Source organism: Vulpes lagopus, chromosome 21 (genome assembly GCF_018345385.1).
Source record: "Vulpes lagopus strain Blue_001 chromosome 21, ASM1834538v1, whole genome shotgun sequence".
Lineage (NCBI taxonomy): Eukaryota > Metazoa > Chordata > Mammalia > Carnivora > Canidae > Vulpes > Vulpes lagopus.
The window spans coordinates 7,940,122-7,965,266 of record NC_054844.1 but is presented as its reverse complement, the minus strand read 5'-3'; the positions used below and the strand labels follow the sequence as shown (position 1 = coordinate 7,965,266).

At 54.4% G+C, this 25,145-nt stretch overlaps 2 protein-coding genes and 1 non-coding gene across 4 annotated transcripts; 2 read left to right on the top strand and 1 right to left on the bottom strand.

Annotated features, from left to right (window-relative positions):
* Positions 1–73: 73 nt before the first annotated feature.
* Positions 74–4,737, top strand: PHB2 (prohibitin 2). Its single transcript, XM_041735994.1, has 10 exons — positions 74–357; positions 518–602; positions 910–989; positions 1,834–2,018; positions 2,460–2,589; positions 2,688–2,791; positions 3,197–3,274; positions 3,638–3,714; positions 4,189–4,194; positions 4,380–4,737. The coding sequence occupies exons 1-10, from the start codon at positions 231–233 to the stop codon at positions 4,405–4,407; spliced, it is 900 nt and encodes a 299-aa protein (XP_041591928.1). The 5' UTR covers positions 74–230; the 3' UTR covers positions 4,408–4,737.
* LOC121480470 lies at positions 2,851–3,115 on the top strand. The gene has a single exon (XR_005984986.1). It is a non-coding gene; the product is annotated as a small nucleolar RNA U89 (small nucleolar RNA).
* A 4,570-nt stretch (positions 4,738–9,307) lies between the features above and the next one.
* PTPN6 (protein tyrosine phosphatase non-receptor type 6) lies at positions 9,308–24,956 on the bottom strand. 2 transcript variants are annotated; one of them, XM_041735332.1, is made up of 16 exons: positions 24,692–24,956; positions 20,256–20,378; positions 19,863–20,057; positions 16,335–16,524; positions 16,076–16,192; positions 15,856–15,969; positions 15,616–15,712; positions 15,115–15,194; positions 14,786–14,935; positions 13,134–13,265; positions 12,856–13,010; positions 10,621–10,688; positions 10,364–10,515; positions 10,175–10,266; positions 9,681–9,801; positions 9,308–9,496 (listed from the first exon to the last, which is right to left on the bottom strand). In XM_041735332.1, the coding sequence occupies exons 1-15, from the start codon at positions 24,703–24,705 to the stop codon at positions 9,687–9,689; spliced, it is 1,794 nt and encodes a 597-aa protein (XP_041591266.1). In that variant the 5' UTR covers positions 24,706–24,956; the 3' UTR covers positions 9,308–9,496; positions 9,681–9,686. The 2 variants fall into 2 exon arrangements, with proteins under 2 accessions (XP_041591266.1, XP_041591267.1); XM_041735333.1 differs by lacking the exon at positions 24,692–24,956 and adding an exon at positions 20,469–20,904.
* Positions 24,957–25,145: the final 189 nt, after the last annotated feature.

Here is a 25,145-nt window from a genome sequence, read left to right as displayed (position 1 = left end):
TCCAGAAAGGGGCGGGAACTCCCGAGTGCGTAATTCCTGTGCGCGAGGTTCGGGCCCGCCGTGGACGCTGGGGAGGGTTTAGAGGGGAGCGCACTTCCGGTGCCCTTTCTCCCGCGAGCTCCGCGGGTTCCGGACCCTCGTGGGAAGGGTGCGATCTCTAAACTGGAGTGGGGTCGAGGTAGGCCGGCGCCCGCTTCTGACGTCTGGTGCCGCCGGCCTCAGGATCCGACATGGCCCAGAACCTGAAGGACTTAGCGGGACGGCTGCCCTCCGGGCCGCGGGGCATGGGCACGGCGCTGAAGCTGCTGCTGGGGGCCGGCGCCGTGGCGTACGGCGTCCGCGAGTCGGTGTTCACCGGTGAGCAACCTCTGCCCGCTCTCCGGACCCTGCGGCTCCCCGCAGACCCCCTGCCCGGTCCCGCCGGGGCCCCGCGCAGACCCCGCCCCTCTCCCTGCGCCACCGGAGGCGAGTACACACTCCGCACGTTTGGGCCTGATCCCCACCCCTCTCCCCACAGTGGAAGGCGGGCACAGAGCCATTTTCTTTAATCGGATCGGTGGCGTGCAGCAGGACACCATACTGGCCGAGGGCCTTCACTTCAGGTAATGGCGGGCAGAGCGGACTGACCCTGACCCTTCACCCTTGAAAGCCAACCCACCAGTGGCTGCGGGAGGACTTCAAAGGCTTGATTCAGCGCTGCCCTTTTACTTCCCCACCCCATGTCCTGGACAGTAGGTGCTGCCCAAAACTCCTGCAGCACAAAAAGTGTTCTCCAGAGGGAGAAGAGAATTTCTCCTTGCCCTTGGTCATTGAGAGGTGGAGCAGGCCAGCAAACACGTGGTGAGGAAAAGCCGGCAACCTCGTGAGACTGCAGGCTCCTAATACCTGTCCCTGCACCCTCCCCTGCAGGATCCCCTGGTTCCAGTACCCCATCATCTATGACATTCGGGCCAGACCGCGAAAAATTTCCTCCCCCACAGGCTCCAAAGGTAGGTCTGGGCACTTGGAAGTCCCTGGCAGGTGGCCACATGAAGTAAGCAGGGGAGCCTGGCAGGAGATCTAGGGGAAGAGGAGAGGTCACATCTCTTGGGCCTTGGTTTCTACATTTGCAAAAGAGCTGTGATAAAAAGTATCTGCCTCTGAGGTTAAAGCAGTACATTCTGGACACACTGTGTTCATATCTATCAAGTGAATCTTCCTGCTAATGTAAATTCAGCAAGAGCAGATTGTCCTTTGTCTTATTCACTGCGTAGATCAAGGCCTTGTTGTGAAGCCTTGTTTTAACTGCTTGACTGATTCTATCCACTAGTTTCCCCTGTCTTGGGGAAACTTGGCCCCACTTTTCTCTGGTGCACGTGTTCCCTTCTAGACCATACATAGAAGCTGTGTCTTTGAGATGCTCTGGACTCCTTTCTCTTACACAGTAATTCAAGTAATTCACCTGTAATGTACTGCTTAGTACTGTTTTTAGTGTGATAGCTTAGCATTCCCTGAATCCTAGGCCCTGGGAATAAAGGATTCATAAAACAATCTTTGTTCTCAAGTCCATACAGTCTGGTAAAAAAGGCAAATGATTATGATGAAGCTTGACAAACCTATGGTAGAAGTTGAACACAGCGCAGAAGCAAAATGGGAGGTCAGCTTTACTGGTGGAGAGCTGGTGGATAGGCAAGACTTTACAGTGGGAGAGGAACATCTGGCCTGTCACCCTTCACAGCACCGCACTGGGTGTAGAGAGAGGCATGTGGAGGAGAAAATGCTTGGGGCAGGGTGCTTGGCTAAAAGGCCAGATGAGGCCCCCAATGCCCTGATCAGCCCCTGCTGACCTCTCAGACCTGCAGATGGTGAACATCTCCCTGCGAGTGCTATCTCGACCCAATGCTATGGAGCTTCCCAGTATGTATCAGCGCCTAGGGCTGGACTACGAGGAGCGAGTGCTGCCGTCCATTGTCAACGAGGTCCTGAAAAGTGTGGTGGCCAAGTTCAATGCCTCGCAGCTGATCACCCAGAGGGCCCAGGTCTGACCTGTCATCGTCTACATAGCTTCACACCTTCCCTTCTCGGCCTGGAGCAGTGGGTATTAGGAAGGACAGCTTGTTAGGAAAGGCTCATGACTCTGGTTTCCTTTTCACCTTAAAACTGGACTAACAGCCACTGTGGGGAAACAAGGAGAGTCAGGACCAGTATTCAAGGGCGTTCAGCCTTAGGAAGCATGGGAGAAAACACTAGCAAGGTCTAGAGGTACACACTGTACAGGGGAGAGCAGAAGGTTAGGCTTCACTGTGACGTGCTGGAAAGATTGGACCAAGTCCTTTCCAACTCAGATGTTGTAGTTGAGGAACCAAGAAAGGGTTAGTTGTATCTGCCATTTTCAGGAGATCTGGTATTCAGATGATCACAGCAATACTCCTCCCTTCCAGTTCTCCAGTCCCTTCAGTCCACCCCTCCCTGACCCCCAGGTATCCTTGTTGATCCGACGGGAGCTGACGGAGAGGGCCAAAGACTTCAGCCTCATCCTGGATGACGTGGCCATCACAGAGCTGAGCTTTAGCCGAGAATACACAGCTGCTGTGGAAGCCAAACAAGTGGGTGAGTTCCGAGAGGGATGCGGCCAGGGTTTCTGAGAACATGAGAGGTGGGGTCCCAGACGCCTCACATCTGTGACTTCCTGACTTTCCCCACCACAGCCCAGCAGGAGGCCCAGCGAGCCCAGTTTTTGGTAGAAAAAGCAAAGCAGGAGCAACGGCAGAAGATTGTGCAGGCCGAGGGTGAGGCTGAGGCCGCCAGAATGATATCCTTCTGCTAGAGAACTCTCTGCCCAGCACTGGCTTCCCCCTTCTCCCTCCTGGGCCGGCTGATGACACTAAGGCGAATGCGACTCTGTGCTTTCTGGCCCTTGGCTCCCTGGGGTTGGGGGTTTTGAACGGGATCTGAAATCTTAGTGGGGTGCCCGAGGCCTGGCTCCTCACTATAAGGCAGATCCATAGCAATGCCGGCCTTGTCTCCACTTCTGCTGCTGCCTCCAGTTCCTGGCAGCCGCCTGCAGGGGGGCCTACAGGTGGGGACCAATATGGGACTGGGCACGAGCTATCTGAGCGCAACCTTGGATCTGACAGCCCATAGAGGGGCTAGAGTAGTAAGCACAGCCAAGGGTTGCGGCCAGGCCTTGTGTGAACCCTTAACCCAACCTGCTCACCTTGGAGAAGCCCTGAGCAAGAACCCTGGCTATATCAAACTGCGCAAGATCCGGGCAGCCCAGAACATCTCTAAGACGGTGAGCCCAACGTTCCCCGCAAGGCAGCCATGAGTCTGGAATTGTTTTAAGTGAAAGCACGTTGAAATGAGGGGATTAAAATCCTGCTTGTTGGGGTTTCTACTCAAACGGCTTTTCCAGCACACTTCCTCCATTAAACATTATTTCTGTGGGCTCCCTGGCCTTTTTATGCTTCTGTTCGGTGCTAATACATCATAGTTGCTCCCTGCTCTGGATCTTTGTCTGAGGGCAGGCACCATGCCTTCTTCACTGATTGCCACAGCCCTGTTCCTAACCCACGTGTATTCCATCAGTGGTTATTGAATTGCAAGGTAGGCATCCAGGTGTGAATACTAGCATCCGTTTTTTATTTCCTGCCTCTAGATCGCTACATCACAGAACCGTATCTATCTCACTGCTGACAACCTCGTCTTGAACCTACAGGATGAAAGTTTTACCCGGTAAGACACATGGCCTACACGGTGGAGTGTCAGAGCACGGGACCTGAAAAGGTGCCATTTCTGGTTGCTGAAAGACACCATTTCTCTGAAACAAAGTTAGAAAAGTGGGTGGTTGACCATCTTTAACTTGATTTTTCCCTAATATTGGTTTTACGAGCTCAAACAGGATTATTCATATAAAAAGCACTGGATTTGTGAGGTTTCATCCTAACCAAAAAGTAGTAAAAGATAATATTGCGTACTGGGAGGCCCTAAAATTGCAGCTCGAGGGCGTAGGAAGGATGCTAGAAAGGAGATGTGAGAAGTGGCAGTGGCCAAGGGAACCAGCCTCCTCCTCCTTGGAGTGAGACTCCTGGCTTCAACCATTTGTCCAAGGAGGGTTTAGAGTGGGTTGGACCCGAAACTTTCTAATCACTCATGCATTTCTCTTCTCTTCCTGTGTTTCCCATTTGCCTGTTGATCTGGTATCCACAGGGGCAGGTGAGTTGTTGGCGCATCCTTGTTCCTTTGGGGTCTGCAGTCCCTGCCTCTTTCCCCCCCACTCCCTGCGTCCCCATTCTGACCTCATCACAGGGGTTGTCCCCTCACTCCGGAGGAGGGAGTGCCTGCGGGGTTCTGCCTCTCAGGTTTAGTTCTTTTAACGTGCGTCTTTCCCATTTGCACAGTGACAGCCTCATCAAGAGTAAGAAGTGAGCCTGGTGACCAGGAATCCGACTCCCAGAGAAGTTGATGTTTCTTCCCTGGTGTTTGAGGAGCCAGCTTGAGGTCCAGCATACCCCTGTCCCACCCCCAGTATCATGTGATGGCCCCTTCCTGCATCTTTCCTCCCAGCCCTTGGATGAACAAAGCCTGACACGTTTCCCCCCTGGGGGATGATTTTTGCTCCTCCCTGTGTTGGCCAGAGGTGTTGGGGACAGTGTGATTTCTGAGTGATTTCCTACAGTGTTGGTTCCTCCCTCCAGGTCGGGAGGCAATAACCACCATCCCAGGAATTCTCAATAAATTTTTATTACTTAAACGGAAGTCTTTGCGACAAGTGTCTCATCTGGGTGAGGGGAGGCACGCATGCGCAGGTTCACATCACCCCCTGCTGGGTCCGTGTCTGCCAGCAGGGGGCGTAGAGATTCCGACCAGGGCAGTTCAGGAGTTAAGGGCCCGGGCCTGCGGTACTGCAGCTCACCCTCGAGGCCCAGTGGAATAAAAACCAAAACAGGACGCTCGCTGGGAGCAACAGGTCCTCCGTGAGGCCCAGCTGCACTTTTCACTCCACCCTCCACTTGTACATCACCAACATTTATTCACCAACGTTTCCTTTTTAAGTTTGGAGCAGCTGTGGCTTTGCTGAGCTAGACCAAAAAAATCTGATGACCCCAACACGAGCTGCTTCCTTGGTAACAAGGTTCCATGTAGCTGTGGGGGAAACCAGTTGTGCCTGTCGAGGGACTTTGTGTTCAAAAGCCCAGTGGATCATGTTCCTTGCTGTGAGCTACCCACGCTCAATCTCAGTCACCGCGTGTGAGAAGCCGTTTGTGGAACAGGGTTTTACCTACAGAGGTAGCTCTACGCCCGCAGCTCTGCACCCCCCACAGCAGGTACCCTTTTAGTCCCTACACAGCTGCCTCATATCCTTCCCAAGGCAGCCCTCAGCATCTCAAGCACCAGAGAAATGAATTGCCACAGCCCCCATGTCCCATCCCTTGTCTTTATGGGGAGACAAGGAACATTTGGAACCATTAGCCCTGGGGGCAAAAGTATGGGAATTACAGAGTACAGGGTAGGGAGAGGAGATGAGTCCTAGAGGGTCAGGGACTGGATTCATCTTCCATGCCTCAGATCGTCGAAGAAAAGTAGATTAATGTTCCTCTGCTCTGCAGGTAAGTATCATAAAAGAGTCAGGGAGAGGAAGCAGATCTGGAAGCCCCACTCAGGGGCTGGGAGCCTGAGATGAAATCAGCAATTAGACAAAAGACGCGTCAAGCGACCTGAATCAATCCACCACCAGTTCCGATCCACACTTTATTTCTTTCACCTTCCCGAGGCGGGAAGAGAATGGAAGTACCTGGCAAACAAGTGTGTTTCCAAATCCTGCTGCGGCTCCGGGGGCAGCCATTTTGTCTCCTCCCCATTGTTCCCCTTTTCTAGTGATTTATACCCCCCATCCAGAGGCTAAAGGTCAGAGGTGATTCATCAGGAGGCCTCCATGGTCTTCAGGGCGCCCTGAAGGTCACTGCTGAGGGAACCGGCCCGGGGGCCATCTTTACCAGACAGTGTTAGGAGCTTCGTGACTAGACCATCCAACACTGTACTGGAAGATGGACCCAGAGCCGGCGGACGTGCAGCTCCAGGCCCGAGCTGACCAGTTGCTACAGGGACCCTGGCCGCAGGCCAGGTGAGGCCTCTTGAGAGGATGTAGCCAATCCCAAGCTCAAGGTCGGCTGTGGGTTCTGGATCCACCAGATGACAAATCACACCGGGTTGGGGGAGGGGCTCGGGGCCATTGTGTCCCTTCAGTGGGCAGCCAGCCAACCGCGAGCCACCTCTTTGGCAGCACCCTTCACTCAAGATGAAGAGGCTTCCACGGTGTGGGGGAGGTTCGGGAGAGGGGATCACAGCCAGCAGTGGGGGCCAGGGGCCCCAAGGCGATAGATGTCGCTGACACAGGGGCAGGGGCCTCCATCATTACCCGGCAGTATTAGAGACTCCCAACCAGCACCCAAACACTGCTGGGTAAGACGGGGGCCCCCACCCAGCCTGCCCACGTCCAGGTCAGGCGGTCCTCCGCCCGGGCTCCTTGTGGAGAGGCTGCGGAACCCTGGTTCCCATCCCCCCACCACCCGAGTCCCTGGGGACACTTCCGGGTGAGCCCTGGAGCCCGCGCCAGCCCCACCCTGAGCTGAGGATCCACTGCGCCCCGGGCAGGTCTTCCGCAGCCCCCTGCCCAGCCGCTCTCCGCCTTGGAGCCCCTTCCCCGCCGCCCGCAGGGCCTGTCCTGCCCCCACACGCATCCATCAGCCCTGAGCCCCACTGCGAGGTCCCCAGCTCAGCCCCAGAAACCAGCTCCCAGAGGCCTTTACCTGTCACTGGGCCGCCTGCCCCCAAGGAGTGAGTGCCGAGGAGAGGAAGGGGAGTCGAGGCCCAGGATCCAAAGGCCTAGAGCCCGCCTGCCTGGGCCTCCACTCTTCCTCCTTCCTCCTCCGCCTGCCTGGCAGCGCAGGCTCCTCACCTGGGCCCCGCCCGCCGCCCCTGCGCACAGGTGTGTCCTCCTGCCATAGGCTGCCCCCCCACTGCCTTAACCCCTTCCCTCCCCAGCCGCCGCAGGCACCTCCTCTGAGGCCTGGCCGCCTCACTAGGCCTTCCTACCCTTTCCCACAGGTCTCTTCTCTCCGACCAGCCTCCTCTGCCGCCTGGGCCTATACTCGGGAGCCTGATCTCCTTTGGGAAAAGAGAGGGACTGGTCTTGGGCTCCTGTGCCTTCCTCCTTGGTGTCTCCCCACAGCTACTCCTGCCCTGCTAGTCCCTTTCTCTGAGGGCTCCTACCCTGCCCATGGCCAGAGAGCCCTGAGGTCAGTGAGGGGTCGGCTCGGCATGGGTTGGGGTCCCCCCAAGCTTGTGCTGGGCAGCTCTGCCTGTTGTAGGGCAGGCAGATCCCAGAGGGGGTTGCCTCCCTGTCCTCAGCCCTCATGTTGGGGAGCCCACCCTTCCGGGAGGCCAGAGCTGGCCAGAAACACCAGCACTGACTCTGACCATTAAAGTACTGAGCAGCTCCCCTGCAGCCCTTGCACTGGCCCCATTGGGAGAAGCGACCCCCGCCCCGTCCCGTGGGGGTGGGGGTACCACGCACCCTTTCAGGGCAGAGCCGCTCGTGGACCCACTTCAGTGAGCTGGGTCTAGGTCCCAGCCCATGGGCAGTTAGCCCTAGGGAGGCTAGAGGGGTGGGCCCTGCCTTTCTTTTGTGCAGCCCTAGGCATTGCAGGGAGAGGAACCTTGAGGCCCACAGGCGATGCCCCACCCACTCACCCCCCGGAGGGCAATGGCCCCAGGAGCTATAGTGTGGCCCAATCCAAGCTCTCCTCTCTCGAGCCATCTCTCTCTCTCTCTCTCTCTCTCTCTCTCTCTCTCTCTCTGTCTCCTCCCCCCACCCTGCGCCCCCTGTCTCCTTTGTTTGCATCCTTAACACCTATCTGTACATATTCGCTGTTTGTGGCCTGTTTCTGCCTCCTAGCTCCCCACGACAGGAACTGTCTTGTTCACACCGTGCCCCAGCACTGCTCCAGGGCCTGTGACACAGTGGACACCCAACCATAAAGCACCTGCTGTACAATAGTCAGGGTCAGTGCCCTTCTTGGCCTGTCCTGCAGCAGGGAGCCAGTCCTTCCCAGGCAGAACTTCACAGGCTTTCCTCGCCAGGACCCGGACCTTTAATCAAGGTAAAGCCCTAACACAAGGAAGGAGTCTCTAGCAGTTCACCCTGGACACAGGGCAAGGAAGAGGGAACAAAAATAAAACTGCCAGGAGCACAGGGGCAGAGGTGGCCCCAGAGAAGGGAGGAGCAAGAGGCACTCATGAGCCCGCAGGAGCCCAGAGAGGGGAGGGGTGGTGGGTGGTGCTAGGCCTCTGCTTCCTGGCCTTGGCTCTCAGATCTAGAAGTCAGTCCCAGAGGAGTATGCTTGTGTCCCCTCAGGGCGACCCTGGCCATGCCTCCAGGAGTATGTGTTCTGGAGCCAGGCGGCCTGAGCTAGAATCCTAGCTTCACTACTCAGTAGTTCTGCACCTGTGAGCAAGTCATGTAGTTGATCTGTGCCTCAGTTTCCCCCACAGTGAAATGAAAGTGACACAGGTACCTAGACTGAATTAATATGTGTAGTCTTTTGGGGGCACTTGATTGGCTCAGTTGGTTAAGTGTTGACCTTTGACTGGTGATCAACTCCCACCTGGGGCTCCCTGCTCAGCGGGGAGCCTGTTTCTCCCTCTCCCTCTGCTGCTCCCCATGCTTGTGGCCTCTCTCTCTCTGCGTGTCAAATGGTTAAATAAAATCTTTAAAATATATATATCTGTAGTGTTTTAAGTGGTGCCTAATGCATGACAAGTGCGTAATGAATTATCATTGCCAGTTGTGGTCTTTCTCCCTTGTCACAATGATCTTCACAATCACTCTGTCAGGATCATCCTCCATTTTATTATATATATATTTATTTTTTTTAAGTGAAGTATAGTTCACACACAATGTTACATTAGTTTCAGGTATACAACATAGTGATTCCACAAGTCTGTATGTTACACTCGCTCACCACAGTAAGTGTAGCCACCGTCTGTTATCATACAACTATCACAACTCCATTGACTATATTCCCTACGCTATGCCTTTGATCATTCTTCCCTGAAAGGACAGGCTGAGGAACCTGGCCCACGGTCACACTCCTAGTATGTTTAGCAGAATCCAGAACCAGGTCTGTATGGCTGTGAAGCCCTAGCTTTAATTCATGCGAGTGCGCGCACACGCACGCGCACACACACACGCACACACTCACCTCCCTCTTCGTCCCCTTCTGAGCCCCTCCTACCCAAGCGCTCAGAATTAGAGACCCACACACAGTGATTCCCTGGGGCTTTATTTACAAGAGTAAAGGGCCTAGGTCCGCCTGGGGCCTTGCTGGGCTATATACAGGGTCAGGAAGAGGGAAGTAGGGATGCAGTCATTTAAATTACAATAGAATGGGGGCGGGCTCCTAAGTTCCGGCTGTGGTTGGTCCACGGGAGGCCTCTGCAAGGATTAGGCCTGAGGCTGCAGAGAGAAGGGAGTAAAAGAGTAAGAGGGTGCCTGGACCCGAAAAGGGGACCAAAAGGATCCATAATGGTTGGAAAGGGCAGGGTGAGGTTGTAGCCACCCCAACCATCCAGGGGAAAGTGTTGGATCCAGGGAACACTTGGGGCAGGGCAAGGCGGAGCCCGGAGCAGAGAGGCCATACCCTGGCTCACTTCCTCTTAAGGGAACCCTTGCTCTTCTCCTTGTCCGCCGACCGCTGCTTCTTCACCTTCTCCTCCTTCTTGTTCTTACTCTGCAAATTCTCATATACGTCCTCCTTGTGTCTGCAGGTGGGGTGGGCAAGTGTGGGCAGTTGCCACAGGTCAGGAGATGGGGCAGGATTACCCAGCACCAGCAGCCCCCTCTGGCCCACCCCTGTTTCACAGGTGAACAAACTTAGGCCAGGAGAAAGGAGACCCGGTCAGCGTCCTTTCCCTAGACTAGAAGCTCCTTGAGGGCAACAGCTCCATCTCACACATTAGTAATACCACCAGGACCTGGCATGGGACCCAGGTAGAGGACACTCAGGAAATATTTGTGAGCAGAGGTAGTAAGAGGCAAGCTTGAACTTGAACCCAGGTCTCTCTGACAGCGGCACTTGTCATCTCTGGAAAGGAAGGATCGGGCCAGGGAGGAGGGTAGGCAGGGATCACTTACTTGGAAGAGGTGCGGGATGCCTTGGCATGGGCATTCTTCATGGCTAGGGGGTAGGTGATGTTCCCATACTCTGACTCCCGGCCCTTCTGGGACTGTGGGCAGAAGTGTGGTGGGAGGGCAGTGGTCCCAGCAGGACCAGGAGACACCCACGGCCCCCCACCGCTCTGCTGGGCCCTGCTCTGCACATACCTGCATGACCTCCAGCTTCTTCTTCGTGGTTTCAATGAACTGGGCGATGGCCACATAGATGAACTTGTACTGTGCCTCCGTTTGCACCATGCCCGAGCGCTGCGCCCGCACCATCTGGATTGTCTTCTGGATGTCAATGTCACAGTCCAACCCTGGGCAGGCATGGCAGTTGGACCTCAGGCTCAGGCAGAAGAGGACACTGAGGGGCCGCTCACCCAACACCCCCAAACACCTGCATCCCCATGGGTCACCCTCACCTTTGGTGGAGATGCTCTCCATGAGCATGTCGATGACAATGATGGTTCCTGTGCGACCAATGCCTGCACTGGGGAGGGAAGGGGGCACCATCAGAGGCCCCGGCCATGCCTCACCAGGAAGGGAGAGCCCCAGCGTTCAACTCCAGCACGGTGGCAGGATGAAACTGAGGCTCCAGCGAGATGAGGTTACATGCCCAGGGTCACTGGGCAGCCTAACCAGAGGCAGAAGCCTGCCGGACCCTGAGGTCCGGGCACTTGCACTCAACACTTCAGCCAAGGGATTTGTGGGTGGGCCCAGTTCTCCCAGGGCCGCCCCACCTGGCCTTCCTTCTTTCCAGCATCTCACCCTTCCACTTCCTGCTCTGCCTCCTCTTTGCTGGCTGGGGGCTACTCTTCAGCCCACCAGGGTCCCTCCCCCCACCCACTCTGGCACTCTGGGCCTCCCCTGGCCCTCTCCCACACCCTTGGCCTGAATGAGGCTTCCCTGCCACTGCACACCCCAGCCCCACCTTGCACTCTTCAAAAGTTTTATTTAGATCTTCTTTCGAGAGGACTTTGTTTCCCGTTTTTTTTCAGACCCTGAGGACCAGGAAAGGGCAGCAGGGCAGAAAGATCACTGGGGTCAGGAGATGATGTGGAGATGCTGTGTGAAGTGTGAGGTCTCCCTTCTTTCCCCACCCTCCATCAGCATCCTAAAGCAAACAGATCCCAGGAAACTCAGGATCCCTCAGAGACCCCAGTCCTGTCTGCTTCGCGGGGCCGCCAGGCTAGTGGCCTGAGTTGCACTGTCTAATTTCAAACCCAGATTGTCAAAAATAACCCCCCTTTAACCCACTTCCTTCCTGTAACATCTAAATAAAGGCCATGGGGATTTCAAGAAGTGGAAGGGGAGTAACAGGAGGGTCGTACTTAGCAATGGGCCAGCCCCCAGAGGCAGAGTCCCTGAGATGACATGTGAGGGGCACCCCCAGATTCAGCCCACCCAGCCCTGTCCCAGGGCAAAAGTTTTTGGTGGGAAGAAGGAAGACATGTGAGGCCCCAGCCTGGGGTCACTTGAAGGGAGTAGGAAGGGAAGCAGATGAAGCAGGCTCCCATTTCCCCATTCCCAGCCTGATGGGAGTTATTAAACCAGCAACGGCTCCCATTTCTTGAGGGATTACTACATTCCAGACACAGGGACGGGGTCTTATTGAATCCTCACATCAACCACAGGAGAGCCTGAAGTGACAAATGAGGAATCTAAGGGTCAGAGAAGTGAAGTAATTTGTCTGAGATCACACACACACAGCCAGTGAGTAGAAGAGCCAGGATTTTAATCTACGGTGTCTGTCCAGGAACCTGCACCCACAGCCCCCCACGGACCCAGGCCAGGTCAGTGAGGACTCTGCCCCTCACTCCTCCTACTCCTCCTTGCTGACCGCACCCCCCTTGCTGCCTAGCAGGAACAGGGTCTCCTGATCATGAACACGAGGTCCTCCAGTGACCTAGAGATACATGTGCCCCTTTGGAAGACATTACCCATCCCCACACAACCCTGGAGGCCAAGCTGGGGTCACTAGCTGGGAAGGGGGAGAAAGAGGAAGGCTAAGCATCCCTGGGACTACGGATAGAAAAAAGAAAAAAATGGAGAGCCACACCGACCCCAGATGGAAGGTGGCAGGGCCCAAGAAGAAATACAGGCTGAGGAAGCCAGTGAGAGACAACAGGAGCGACCAGAGCCTAGGTGTGTGGTGAGTGTCAGTGCACTTTCCCGCTGGCCAGCTGGCAAGTCACTGGGCCTGTTTCCTCATGGGTATTTGGCAGGGTTGGGTGAGATGGTACGTACAGGGAAGTCTCTAAAGAAGCCACCCCTCAGGCACAGGATCAATCAGTGGGGTTAGCTCAAGCTACGCTTCCGCCTTGGATCTGGAACCATCAAGGAGCCCGGATGAGGCCATGAGCAGGGGGAGGCATTTAATGCGTTAACATGTAAATTAGTGCTTCCAGGGCACTGAGTTAGCAGTATTTACTAGCCAGCTACTACTTTTATTTTAAAAAAATAAAAGTTTTTGTTTTTTTTTTTTTTATCTTGCCTCGGTGGCAAGAGACACTTTAAGGAAGAAAGCCCATTTAAAACCTGGGTCTGGGGGTGCCTGGGTGGCTCAGTCAGTTGAGCGTCTGACTTCAGCTCAGGTCCTGATCTCAGGACCTCTCTTTTATTTTTATTACTACTACTCACATCATTATTGTTCTCACCTGCAATGCACAATGATGGGGCCTGCGTGAGGCAGACTTTCCTGCCGTTGGTTAATCTGGTCCAGGAAGCTGAGGACACCTCCAGGCTCACTGGGGACCCCATGGTCAGGCCAGCTCAGGTACTGGTAGTGCCAGATCTCCCGAACCAGGTCCTCCTGGGCAGAGCGCATAGGGCCAGTGCCCTCTGTTCCCACACATCTCCCCATCCCACCCAACCAGACAAAACAACAGATCCAAGGAGGGGCCCCAAGAGTGAGGCAGGAGTGGAGGATACTCACATTTTCCAGTGGGGAGACCTGTAAAGTACGGAGTTTGTACTCTGCAGTGTCATGTTCCCTGCAGTTGGTAACTACGTAAGGTCCATACACACGCTGAGTGCCCACCTCTGGCCAATACGGGACACACTTGTTCTGCAAAGGGAGGGTGGCGGTGAGAAATGAGGAACAGAATGTATGGGGGCATGTTCCAGGCCCCTTTTGAGGTCCTGAGTCCCTGGTGCTGGCCCAGTTAACATTTGCTAGATGAATAGAGATGCTGGCCAAGAGTCAGAGGCGGGATCTGGTCCTGCTGGCCACCAGCAGGTGGTGAGCCCTGACTGAGCCACTTGGCCTTACAATTCATTCAGTAAACACCGGCTGGGGCACACAACGTATCTGAAGTTGTACAGACCATGCTGGAGTCCCAAACATAACTACAAAGCAATCTGGGCCTCTATGTCTCTAGGAATTCACAGAGAGCGGAGCAGGGAAAACAGAACCGCTCAGGGACACAGGGTACAGAGGGAGAGGGTAACCCTCCCTCTAGATTATGGAGGAAATCAGAGGTGGCTTCACAGAGGAGGGAGCATTTGAGCGGGGTCTTCAAAAATGAGGAGTCTGTCCAGCAGAGATAGTACAGAGAGAGGAAGTCCTTTCCTAGCAGAAAGCAAGCTTGTGCCAAGGCGTGAGAACCTGAGGCAGGGCGGAACGTTGTAGGGAAGCCACCATGCCTTGAGTGCCAGGTCTTAGAGTGTGACTTTATCCGGAAGACCACTGGGAGCCACCGAAAAATTCCCAGGGAGCCAGGGAGCATCTTGATGCAGTGAATGCTCTAAGAGCATTGAAGAAGTCAGAGCACCCTCTGACTTCTGTGCAGACATGTGGGAGGAGGGGGCAGCCCACAGGGAGGGAGGCCAGCTGGGCAGTGGGGTGAGGGTGAGGGTGAGGGGCAGACTCCAGAGAGAGTTATGAGGCAGAGAGGACAGGAGTCAGGTTACTTCTGGCAAGAGACACTTTAAGGAAGAAAGCCCATTTAAAACCTGGGTCTGGGGGTGCCTGGGTGGCTCAGTCAGTTGAGCGTCTGACTTCAGCTCAGGTCCTAATCTCAGGATCCTGGGATGGAGCCCCATATCACATGGGGTTCCCTGCTCAGTGGGGTATCTGTTTCTCCCTCTCCCTCTGCACTGCCCCCACACACACAAACTCATGTGCTTTTTCTCTCTCTAATGAATAAATAAAATCTTAAAAAAATAAAAATAGGGATGCCTGGGTGACTCAGCGGTTAAGCGTCTGCCTTCCACTCAGGGCCTGATCCCAGGGTCCTGGAATCGAGTCCCACATCTGGCTCCCCACAGAGAGCCTGCTGCTCCCTCTGCCTGTGTCTCTGCCTCTCTCTGTGTATCTCTAATGAATAAATAAATAAAATATTTTTTAAAAATAAAAATAAACAAATAAAACCTGAGTCTGGTGGTCAGGAGAACCCCAGGTTGGAAGCAGAGATCTGGGAGATAGTATATCCCCAAGAGTGTCTCTCTGCCTCAGTTTCCCAACAAGGGTTGAGGTTCCTTCCTGCCCTGGTATCTGGAGTTTCTCTGGTTTAATGGTGGTGGATAGCAAGCACTGGGGAGGGGTTGGAGGTGGGGACCAGGGGACAGCATGGGACTCGGCCTTACCCGGCCTTTCTCCACCTCCCGGGTGGTCATGACGATGACGCGGGTGTTCTCCTGCCATGCCATTTGCCAGAAGTCATTGACTGTGGCCTCCAGGCAGCCCTGGCTGGCGATGTAGGTCTTAGTGTTCTCATCGGGGCCTAACAGCTCGTTCTGGAAGCAAGTGTAGAGAGCTGCACCCCAGGACTGTGAGTCCATTCACCCTCACCCCCCTCACCTGCTAACTGGCTGGCTTCGGCCTTGCCTACATGTCTCTGGACCCAGTACCCGCCCAGAGACGGGGAATCCCCAGGGCCCGGTTTCTCCTCCCTTAACAAGTGGGTGCCACCCACCTTGACATAGTTGGCGTTGATGTAGTCGGACCCAGGGATGTTACTGTCACGTCCCTGCAGGATCACTCGGGTGTGGTCAACTGGGAGGAGACGAGACAGGCCTGGGTCAGCCAAGAGTTCACCAGCCCCTGGATCAGACCCTTCCTAAGCTCACAGGCCATTCTTGTCTCAGAAGCCAGGAGGCTCTTAGAGCACTGTGGGCAGGCAGGGGTGGAGGATCTGCATGGGAAGGGGGGTGAAGGTTTCCAAGGAGGGAGGATGGTGGATGTTGGGGAGGAGGGTGGATGGCGGGATGTGAGGAGGCTCCCCTGACAGGAGCAGAGGCTTCCTGGATGCAGGGAGGCTCTGTTGTGTGGGTGTGGAGGTAGACCCTCCTTGAGCGGGGGGCAGAGACCCGTGAGATAGGGTGGAGGTTGGCTCGGGGAAGGGGAGTCTCCTGGGTGAAGAGACGCTGCCTGGGAAGGGGGAGGGATGGAGGCTGCCTGCAGGTATGGTGCTCACACGGGAGAATGTTCTTATAACGGTTCTTGCTCTTATTCTCTGGCCGCTGCCCTTCCAGCCGCTGGTGCAAATTCTTCACCTCCTGCTTCTGCAGACTCTGAGGGGAGAGAGAGGGAAATAAAGCTCCAGCCCCTGGAGGGGCATCGTGCCTGGAGATACAATGGAGCAGACCAGTGTGAGAGGTGGGGAGACAGGGAGCGGGTCGCCACGTCAGTCGCCCTGACGGTGCCCACCACACACCTCAAACTCTTCCCAGAAGCCGGCTTTGGCTGTGTCCTCAGACTCCTGCTTCTTGTTGAGTTCCAAGACCCGATTCTCAATGTCAGCTGCATTCACCCGAGTGGCATAGTATGGCTGGGCGAGGACAGGGGGAGGTCAGCAACTTGCTATCTCAGAAGCCCCCGTGTCTGAGGGATTGCTCAGGAAAATGGAAGGAGGCAGCCAGGCCCACCCCTCTCACCTGCCGCAGGTAGACGAAGGCACCCGAGGCCTCCTCAATCCCTGTCTTCTTGAAATGCTCCACCAGGTCTGTGAGGCTGTCAAAGGTCTCTGCACCACCCACCGTGTAGCGTCCACCCTGAGGGATGCCAAGTCAGGCCACTCACATGACCTGAGTCTCCCTCCCTCGACCCCCAGCCTTGGACCAAAGCCCAGGCTCATCCTCCCCACCATCCATGCTCCGCCTGGCAGGATGCCCTCCCACCACTCAGTGGCCTTACCTCACACATGACCTTGATATGAGTAACTCTGAGCGGGGAGCCCAGGCCAGCCTTGGGTTGGTCACTGAGCACGGACAGCACAAAATCTCCAGGCTGGCTGAGACTCTCACGCACGAGAAATGTCCAGGGTTCACCCTTGGCCTGCAACAGTGTCTCTGCCTGCCCCCCAGACATGTGGCCATGGTACCACCTAGAGAAGGCGACATTGGGGAAGGTGATACTTGAGCCAAGGGGCCAGCACCAAGCAGAGACATTCATAGAGGGGGACAGGGAAATCGAGTGACTGTGACGTGCCACGCACCATGTTAGATGCTTTCAAATCCACCATATTTTTTTAAGACTTTTTAAAAAATGTTTTAAAGATTTTTTTTTTTCTTAATTTCAGAGAGAGGGCAGCCTGGGTGGCTCAGCGGTTTAACGCCGCCTTCAGCCCAGGGTGTGATCCCAGGGTCCTGGGATCAAGTCCCACGTCGGGCTCCCTGCATGGAGCCTGCTTCTCCCTCTGCCTGTGTCTCTGCATCTCTCTCTCTCTCTCTCTCTCTCTCTCTCTCTCTGTGTGTGTGTGTGTGTGTGTCTCTCATAAAATAAAATAAAATAAAATAAAATAAAATAAAATAAAATAAAATAAATTTCAGAGAGAGAGTGAGCAAGAGTGAGTGAGAGAGCACGAGTGGTGGGTGGGGAGAGGCAGAAGGAGAGGGAGAGGCAGAGTCTTCTCGGAGCAAGGAGCCCGACGTGGGGCTCCATCCCAGGACCCTGGGATCATGACCGAAGCCAAAGGCAAATACTTAACCGACTAAGCTATCCAGGCACCCCAAGACTTTTTTTAAAAGATTTTATTTATTTGAGAGAGAGAGATAGAATGTGTGAGAGCACGAGTCAGGGGGACAGAGGGAGAGGAAGAGGAAGAAGCAGATTCCCAGCTGAGCAGGGAGCCCAATGCAGAACTCGATCCCAGGACCCTGAGATCATGACCTGAGCCAAAGGCAGACACTTAACCAACTGAGCCACACAAGTGGCTTAAAGATTTTTTTAAAGTCATCTCTACACCCATCGTGGGGTTCAAACTTAAAGTCCGAAATCAAGAGTTGCACGCACCTCCAACTGAGCCAGCCAGGCACCCCTCAAAGCCACCACCATATTTAGGTCCATTGCTCTCACAAAAATGCTGAGAGGTAGGGACCATCTCATTTTACAGATGAGGAACCTGAAGCTGAGCGATCGTACACTGGCCCAAGGCCCTGGCCTGCTAAGGAAGCTTCGGGAGTTCTAACCAGACCTGCCTCTGAGAGTGTTAAGCCAGAGACAGAAAGGCAGTCCATATGCAGAACAACTGGAGGGGAAAAACTGAGGAAGGGTCCCAGGAAAGCCAGGACTGATTAGGGAAAGAGGAGGGAGACCAAGAGAAACAAAGAGGCCAAACAGCAAGGGCAATGGAGATGAGGGTCACAAGGGATTCATGGGGCCACCCACCCCTCAATGACAGGGAAGACAGACAACCCTGTGGGGGAAGCGGTGGTTTGGGGGGCTCTGGGGGGCTCAGGATAACATCACTGGAGGGGAGACTGGGGCTCAGAGGGGTTCAGAAAGGGCAGAAAGCAGAACTAGGACCTTTCCCCGAAGCACACCCCCTTCCCAGGAGGAAACCGTAGCCCCACAATGCCCAGCCCCACAGGAAACCACGTGATGGAAAAAACACAAAACTCCTTCTGGGGAGAGAGTGAGAAGTGAGGGTGTGAGGTTTCCTCAGCCCAGGGACCAGGGGAGGGGGCATTTTCCAACCGCAGGGATGGGGGGGGGAGGATGGAGGAGCACATGGGTCCTGCCCAGACACACTCCTGCCCTGTCCAGGAGCAGTACCGGGAGGCCACCCCACCCCACCATTCAGGGATAGACCAGGGCACACCCCACACACACGCCCACTCTGGCAATGGGGTGGGGGCTGACACTGGTCCCCCTGGCCCAGGATGAGGAAGTTTCCATGCAAATATCAGGCTGACCACAGGCAGAGTGCTAGCCATTGGCGGGACAAATGCAAATTCCCTCAGAGGAGGAGGGGCAGCCTCCAGAGCCAGGAACACAAGAGAGGGTTGGAGAAAGAGCCTCCCATACACAATCCCAAGGTCAGGGGTTAGCCAGGTGTCCTGATGTGAGGGACCAAAAAGGCTTCTGAGAGTCAGCTTCCCTGGCCTCAATACCCTCTATTCTTCCCTCCCTGCCAGCCCCCAGCTCTGTCCTCCTCCTGCTACTCCAGGCCTCAGGCTCTCCCAAGGAGAGCTTCTCCTTCCTTCTTCTAGCTCCATCCACAACCTCCTGCTCCTCTAGGGCCTCCACCAGCCCACCATCTAGGAGGGCAGAGGCTGGTTTAGGCCAAAGAGGAAGAGAGGACCCCAAGAGTTCAAGAGGGTCTGAGTGGCAAACCCCCATGAATGCTGTCAGCAGGATGGAGGAAGAGGGCAAAAGGGTGTGGATACCAAGAAAGGACCAAGGAGGGCCACCATGAGCAGTCATCCAAGCTTGGGCTTTACTCCTCCAAGAGGTGGCTTCAAAGGAAACGGATCTATGGCTTCATGTTGGCTGGAGAATGGCGTCCAGCAGTGGGCCACGAGGCCCTCACCTAGGCCTCATCCTCACGCATCTCGAACTTGCCATCAGTGACTTGAACAAAAATACTGGGCAAGAGTCATGCATCTTAGAAAGAGTGAAAACTGACGGAATCAAGGTCCATCATTAGGTCAACAGTCAATGCACAAATACAGGACAAGGGCAAGCTGCCTTGGCCCCAAAACGTAAAAAAAAAAAAAAAAAAATTTCCTAGAATTATTCGTCTGCCATTCACCTTAATGGAGCTGTCACTGGGATACAGCTGCTGAAATAAGCTCCCAACCCCCACCCATGCTTTAGGAAGACCATGTGAGGGGCAGCCTGCCCAGTCCTGGAGACCACATCTTTGGAGCCAAAGGGGACAGGAGGGCAATGCCTTGAGTACTACCCTGTGCCCAGGTACTAGGCCCCTTGCACACGCGACCATATCATACTTATCCCCTGATCTGTGTTCCAGGCAAGGGACTGGTCAAGCTCTCCCAAGTCCCCAAAAGCAGACCCGTCATCACTGTGTTACTGAGATAAGGCATTAAATGTCCTCATAAATATAAGTCCCTATGTTCCTCCTCAACATCAATCTCTCCATGTATTAACCTGTGCTGGGGGAGAGAATAGTATGGCAAGGCAGATTTGTTTCCACAGAAGGAAGGAGAGCTTTCTAACAACAGAGCTGGCCTACTACCAAATGTAGCCACTAGGCCTCTCCATCACTAGGAGGGCCTGGGTTGCCAGCTGGTGGAGACCCTGGAAAAGGGGAAGGTGATGTTCCCTGCTTTCCCAGGGGCTGAGGGAAAGGAGTGGGAGGTCAGTCCCCTGAGGCACGGGCCTGGGATCACACAGAAGAAAGAGGCCCACAGAGCCCTGGGCAGGACAGGGTGGAAGTCAGCCCGCCTCCATGTGGGAGTGGGCCAGGAAGCCCCTCACCTCTCACTGGTGGGGTCGGAGCAGTTCAGCGGGTACTTGAGGTGGATGATGGTGCCATCTCGATCCTGCAGGACGCCTTGCTGCTGCGTGTAGTACTCCACTAGCTCTGTCAGCGTTGCAAACTTTTCCCCTCCATACAGGTCATAGAAATCTCCTGAGTTCTGGATCCGAATGTGGGTCACCTGATCCCCCACCCTGCAGGGCACCGGGCGGTGAGACCAGTGGGTGCAAGAGGAGAGATGGGGACAGAGGGGGGATGGGCTGAGGTCCAGAGTCCCAGGCACACACAGGGGGCCGGGGGACACATTGGGTGCCGGGGCCTGGGGAGTCGGCACTGCTACAAGGGAACCAGAAGGGAGCCACTTGCCCTGGCCGGAGTTGAGGGCCACCTACCTGACAGAGAGGGAGAAGTCACCCTGGTTCTTGCGACTGGGCCGGGCCAAGAAGCTTCCATGGACACCGCGGCCCTTGAGCAGGGTCTCTGCGTCCAACCCGCTGAGGTCTCGGTGAAACCACCTGGAGGCCCGCAGAGCAATGAGGAGAGGTCCTTCGTTCCATCCGCAGGGCCCCCTTGCCTCCTGCATCCCGCAGGCCCCAGGACCTTACCTCACCATCCTGGGGGCTCCCTGAGAGGAAAGGGGTGCAGGGAACGAGGTGCACTGGCGAGTCCGGGCGGGCAGAGAGCTCTGGGCCTAAGGCCTCCACACGGCTCTGCTCGAGCGCCCAGGCTGCCTGTCAGCCCTGGCCGTGGGTTCTGGGGCTGCCACTCCACTGGCCCCAGGGCCAGGCGGCAGCAGGGCGGGGACAGGAAGGGGCGCGGCCGACCCCTTGGGGGAACTCACTGTACTTCTCGTTTTAGGGCAGAGCGAAGAGAAGCCAAGCGGGGTGGCAGTGGGGGTGGGGATGGGGCCCACTTCCCACACGGCTGCCATCAAAGGCTCCAGGAGCATGGCACTCTGCAAACGTGACGACACACGACATAGGGACACAACTATGCCTGGCACCTGATGAGTGGAGGCCACGCTTCATAAGCATGAACCCCCGCAGTCACAGGCCATCTCATCTTCCTCCACAGGCTGCTTCCACACACCCTTCCCCTCCCCTGTCCAAGCTCGTGATAATGGTGACGGTGACAACTCTCGTTCCACGGAGTCTCACTGTAGGCCAGGCACCATGCTAGCATGTCATTTATGTACCTCATCTGGTTCATTCTTCCTAATAGCCCCACAAAGCACATGCTGTTTTTTCCCCCATTTTACAGAGGAGGAATCTGAGGCTCACAGAATGTAGGGAACTTGCCTGAGGTCAGCCGGTCAGTAAGGGGTGGTGCTGGGATGTGACCTCACACTGTGGTTCCCAAGCCAGGGATTTTAGCAGCTGTATGCCAGCCCTTGGGGACTCAAAGGACAGAGGTGGGGACCTCTTGTCCACTGGGGGCTGCAGGGGGGGAGACTTTATTAGAAATAATAGCCAAGACCAAGCAGATGCTTGCAAAGGGAAAGACACCCTCACCTCCTCTGGCACACACATCTGAAGAGGCACCGCTGGGACAGAGGGATGGACAGAATGACTCCTGCACAGCTGTCAGACTTACACCTTTTCTACTTCTTATCCCAAGTCTTTGCCCCACTGTGCCCTAACCAGGTAGTGGAGCCAAGGAACAGAATGCAAGGGGCATCAGATCTAGGAATGCAGGTGGGGGTAGCCCCCTTGGGTATGTCCACCCTATGCCTGAACCATAGATTCTTGTCAAGGGATCTGGTCTGAATCGGTTCAGAGCTCAGGACTCTGACTAGGGGCCTGTCTCCTGTGGGCTGGGGACCGAGGTCCCTGCCATGATTGATATTCTCAGGGCTGGTTGACATTGAGAGGCCCTACACCCCAGGAGCTCATGATGATCCCCATGTGTAATTCCACATACAAACACTGGGATCCTGAGTGGCGCAGAGGTTTGGCGCCTGCCTTTGGCCCAGGGCGCGATCCTGGAGACCTGGGATCAAGTCCCACATCGGGCTCCCAGTGCGTGGAGCCTGCTTCTCCCTCTGCCTGTGTCTCTGCCTCTCTCTCTCTCTCTTTCTGTGACTATCATAAATAAATAAAAATTAAAAAAAAAACCCCACAAATACTACCAAACCAAAACAAGAGGAAAACAATCCAACAAAGGAAACATAGAAAACTCAGATTGGTGGCTTCCCCCAGGGAGGGAGCCTGGGGGAGAGGGCTGAGAGGGATATTTACATCTCCCTTATGCCGGTTTTATTTTTTTAATTGACGTGTAGTTGACACACAATGTTGTTAGTTTCAGGTGTACGACATAGTGATTCAACAGGTCTATGTAGTATGCTCCGCTCACCACAAGCATAGCTACCACCTGTCACCATCCAACATTATTACAATACCACTGACTATATTCCCTATGCTGTGCCTTTCATCCCCATGGTTTTTCACTCTGTAACTGGAAGCCTGTACCTCCCACTCCCCTTTCACCCATTTTGTCCCTCTCACCTCCCCCTTCCCTCTGGCAACCATCAGTTTATTATCTGTGTTTATGGATCTGTTTCTGCTTTTGGTTTGTTCATTTGTTTTGTGTTTTAGATTCTACGTATAAGTGAAATCATATGTTCTTGTCTTTCCCTGACTTATTTCACTAGTACCCTCTAGATCCATCCATGTTGTCACAAATGGCAAGATCTTATTCATTTATGGCCAAGTAATATTCCATTGTATGTATGTACTATATCTTCTTTATCCATTCATCTGTCGCTAGACACTTGGATTGTTTCCTTACCTTGGCTACTGTAAATAATGCCACAGTGAACATAGTGGCACCTGTATCTTTTCAAATTAGTTTTTGTTTTATGTGGGTAATTACCCAGTAGTGGAATTACTGGATCAAATGGCTTTTCTATTTTTAATTATCTGAGGAACCTCCATACTGTTTTCCACAGTGGCTGGGCCAATTGACATCCCCTCCGCCCAGCAGTGTACAAGGGTCCCTTTTTTCACATCCTCACCAACATTTGTTATTTCTTGTCTTTCTGACTCTAGCCATTCTGACGAATGTAAGATGGTATCTCATTCTGGGTTTGACTTGCATTCCCTGATGATGAGCGATGTTGAGCATGTGTCTGTTGGTGATCTGGATGATTTCTTTGCCTACATTTTTTTTTTAATGTTATAGCATGGATATGTATTACCTTTATAAAAATTAATAAGTTGACTGGGAGATGGCAATTTCTAGGAAACCACTGGGGTGCTGGGAACACTCTGCATCTTAATCTGGCTGGTGTATACACAGGTGTACATAAACATGATGTTCATCAGGCCGTTTGCTTAACATTCATGAAAACTATGCTATACCTCAATAAAAAATAAGAAAAATAAACAAAGTGCCAAAGCTCAGTTAAAGTCTTGGTTTCCTACAATGACTACTTTATCACTTTTTCAAACATCAATTTCTCCCCCCAAAAATGGGCTTTCCCCCTTTCCCCCCTCCTTTCTGGAACCTGGGAAATTTGTTCTGTTTATTTTATGACCTAATACTGACTACCCTTTCAGTCTTGGACTTTGAGCCCCACCGAAAGCCCACATATCCCTTCCCTGAGCTAGAGGCATAAAGAGGATCTGCAGAGTGGGGTCCACTGCAGGGGGTGCGGGGGTCCACAGTCAGTCATGCTCACCTTCGGAAGTTCAAAGGCTAGCATAGTGCCTCATGCAGAGTACGTGTCCAATAAACAAGCTCACCAATAGCCATGCACAGGCATGTTCAGCTCTCAGTCCTACACGTACACACCCTGCTTGTCATACACAGATGACATACAAACATACACATGCACACACAGTCCCACTCTGTGCATGCACCTCACCATCTGTGTCCATCTACACACGTACCTGGCCCAGTGCAAATACCCACACATGGACACACCATCCTGGCCACACATGACACTGCGGGTCCATGTCTCCCTCTCCACTGCTTTGCTCTGTGCACCCCTTCCTTTGTTCCCACAGCGGGGCCTGTGCCTCCCAGGCATTTGACTCTTGGTCACCACCTGGCTGGCTCTTAATCATCATCCAGCTCTCGGTGTACCTGTCATCTCCACAGGAAAGCCCTCCTGAATCCCTCCAGTTAATGATGCCATTGGCGCTCCCAATCATTTGCAAACACACGAAGAAGCCACCTTCGTTTTCCACATAACACTTCTGAAAATCTAAAATTAGTCCTATTTATTGGATTCTTTGTGGTGTCTATTGCCTCCCACTTGAATGAAGCTCTGTGAGAGCAAGGACTATGTCTGTCTTCTTCACTACATGGCTGCCAGCATCTCAAAAAATACCTGGCCCCTAACAGATGCTCAACATGCATCTATAGAAGAAATGATACATGGGAGGGGGAAATGAAGGGACACCGAAAGAAGGTGGAATGAACACCAGATGTTGGGAAGTTACGTGGAAAGGGGGAGCTCTGTCAGATTTGCCTTTCAGACGTGTTCCATTTCTGATGATGTGGGCTACCCCAGGTTTTGGGTAAGCAGACAGCAGAGGCAGGGGACCAGAGAGTGAAGGGAGACAACCAACCCAAGAAGAGAAGAAATACACATCTGTCAGGGGGAAAGTGCTACAGAAAAGGAGGAAGGGGCTGAGGAGCCTAAATGAGACTGGAGTTCCTCACATCTCAAGGGAGGGCCAGGAAGCAAACCCAGGCCAGGGGGCAGCGGTAGATCTCACACACTCATGGTCTGCACACCTGCCAGCAGCGAGGAGTATGAACCCTGCCCCTCTCTCCCAACCTAACAGGAGACTGTGGCATCCAGGTGGAGCCGGGGACTTACCCACGGGACAGCATCTCCCCAGAGGGACGGGAGAGTCACAGGCTGAGGGCCACAAGGGGTGGGGCTGAGCCTGGGCGCAGCTGTGCACAGCAGCACAAACAGGTGAGGAAGAACACTGGGAGCTCGGCTACTTCCTCCTTGATGCAGCCCGCCAGGCCAATGACACCACAGCAATGAGCCACTGGTCTAATAATCCCAGGAAAAGGGACCGGTGGGAGGGCCGCACCTCAGACTGCCCACAGCCACCTGCCTCTCCCTCAGGCCCCACTGAGTAGTCCAGGGCCCGCCTGTCCTCACCTCCCTCCCTTGGGAGGGGAGGAGCCACCTGGAGCTCCACCTGGAGCTTAGGCTGACAGAGCTGCTGGAGGGAAGATGGGTGGGAGCAAAGACCAGGAAGTAACCCTGGCCAAGGGAACATGAACCAATGGGGGAGCCTCCCCGCACACAGAAGCTA

Bases quoted from the DNA above. Each gene is read 5' to 3' on its own strand.
- PHB2 (XM_041735994.1), top strand. From the start codon at position 231: ATGGCCCAGAACCTGAAGGACTTAGCGGGACGGCTGCCCTCCGGGCCG. The intron at 990-1,833 runs GTAGGTCTGGGC...CTGACCTCTCAG, and splicing joins CTCCCCCACAGGCTCCAAAG to ACCTGCAGATGGTGAACATC. The intron at 3,275-3,637 runs GTGAGCCCAACG...TCCTGCCTCTAG, and splicing joins CCCAGAACATCTCTAAGACG to ATCGCTACATCACAGAACCG.
- PTPN6 (XM_041735332.1), bottom strand. The intron at 16,193-16,334 runs GTAAGGCCACTG...GGCATCCCTCAG, and splicing joins ATATCAAGGTCATGTGTGAG to GGTGGACGCTACACGGTGGG. The intron at 13,266-14,785 runs GTAAGGCCGAGT...CTCCCTTTGCAG, and splicing joins GGGAGGTGGAGAAAGGCCGG to AACAAGTGTGTCCCGTATTG.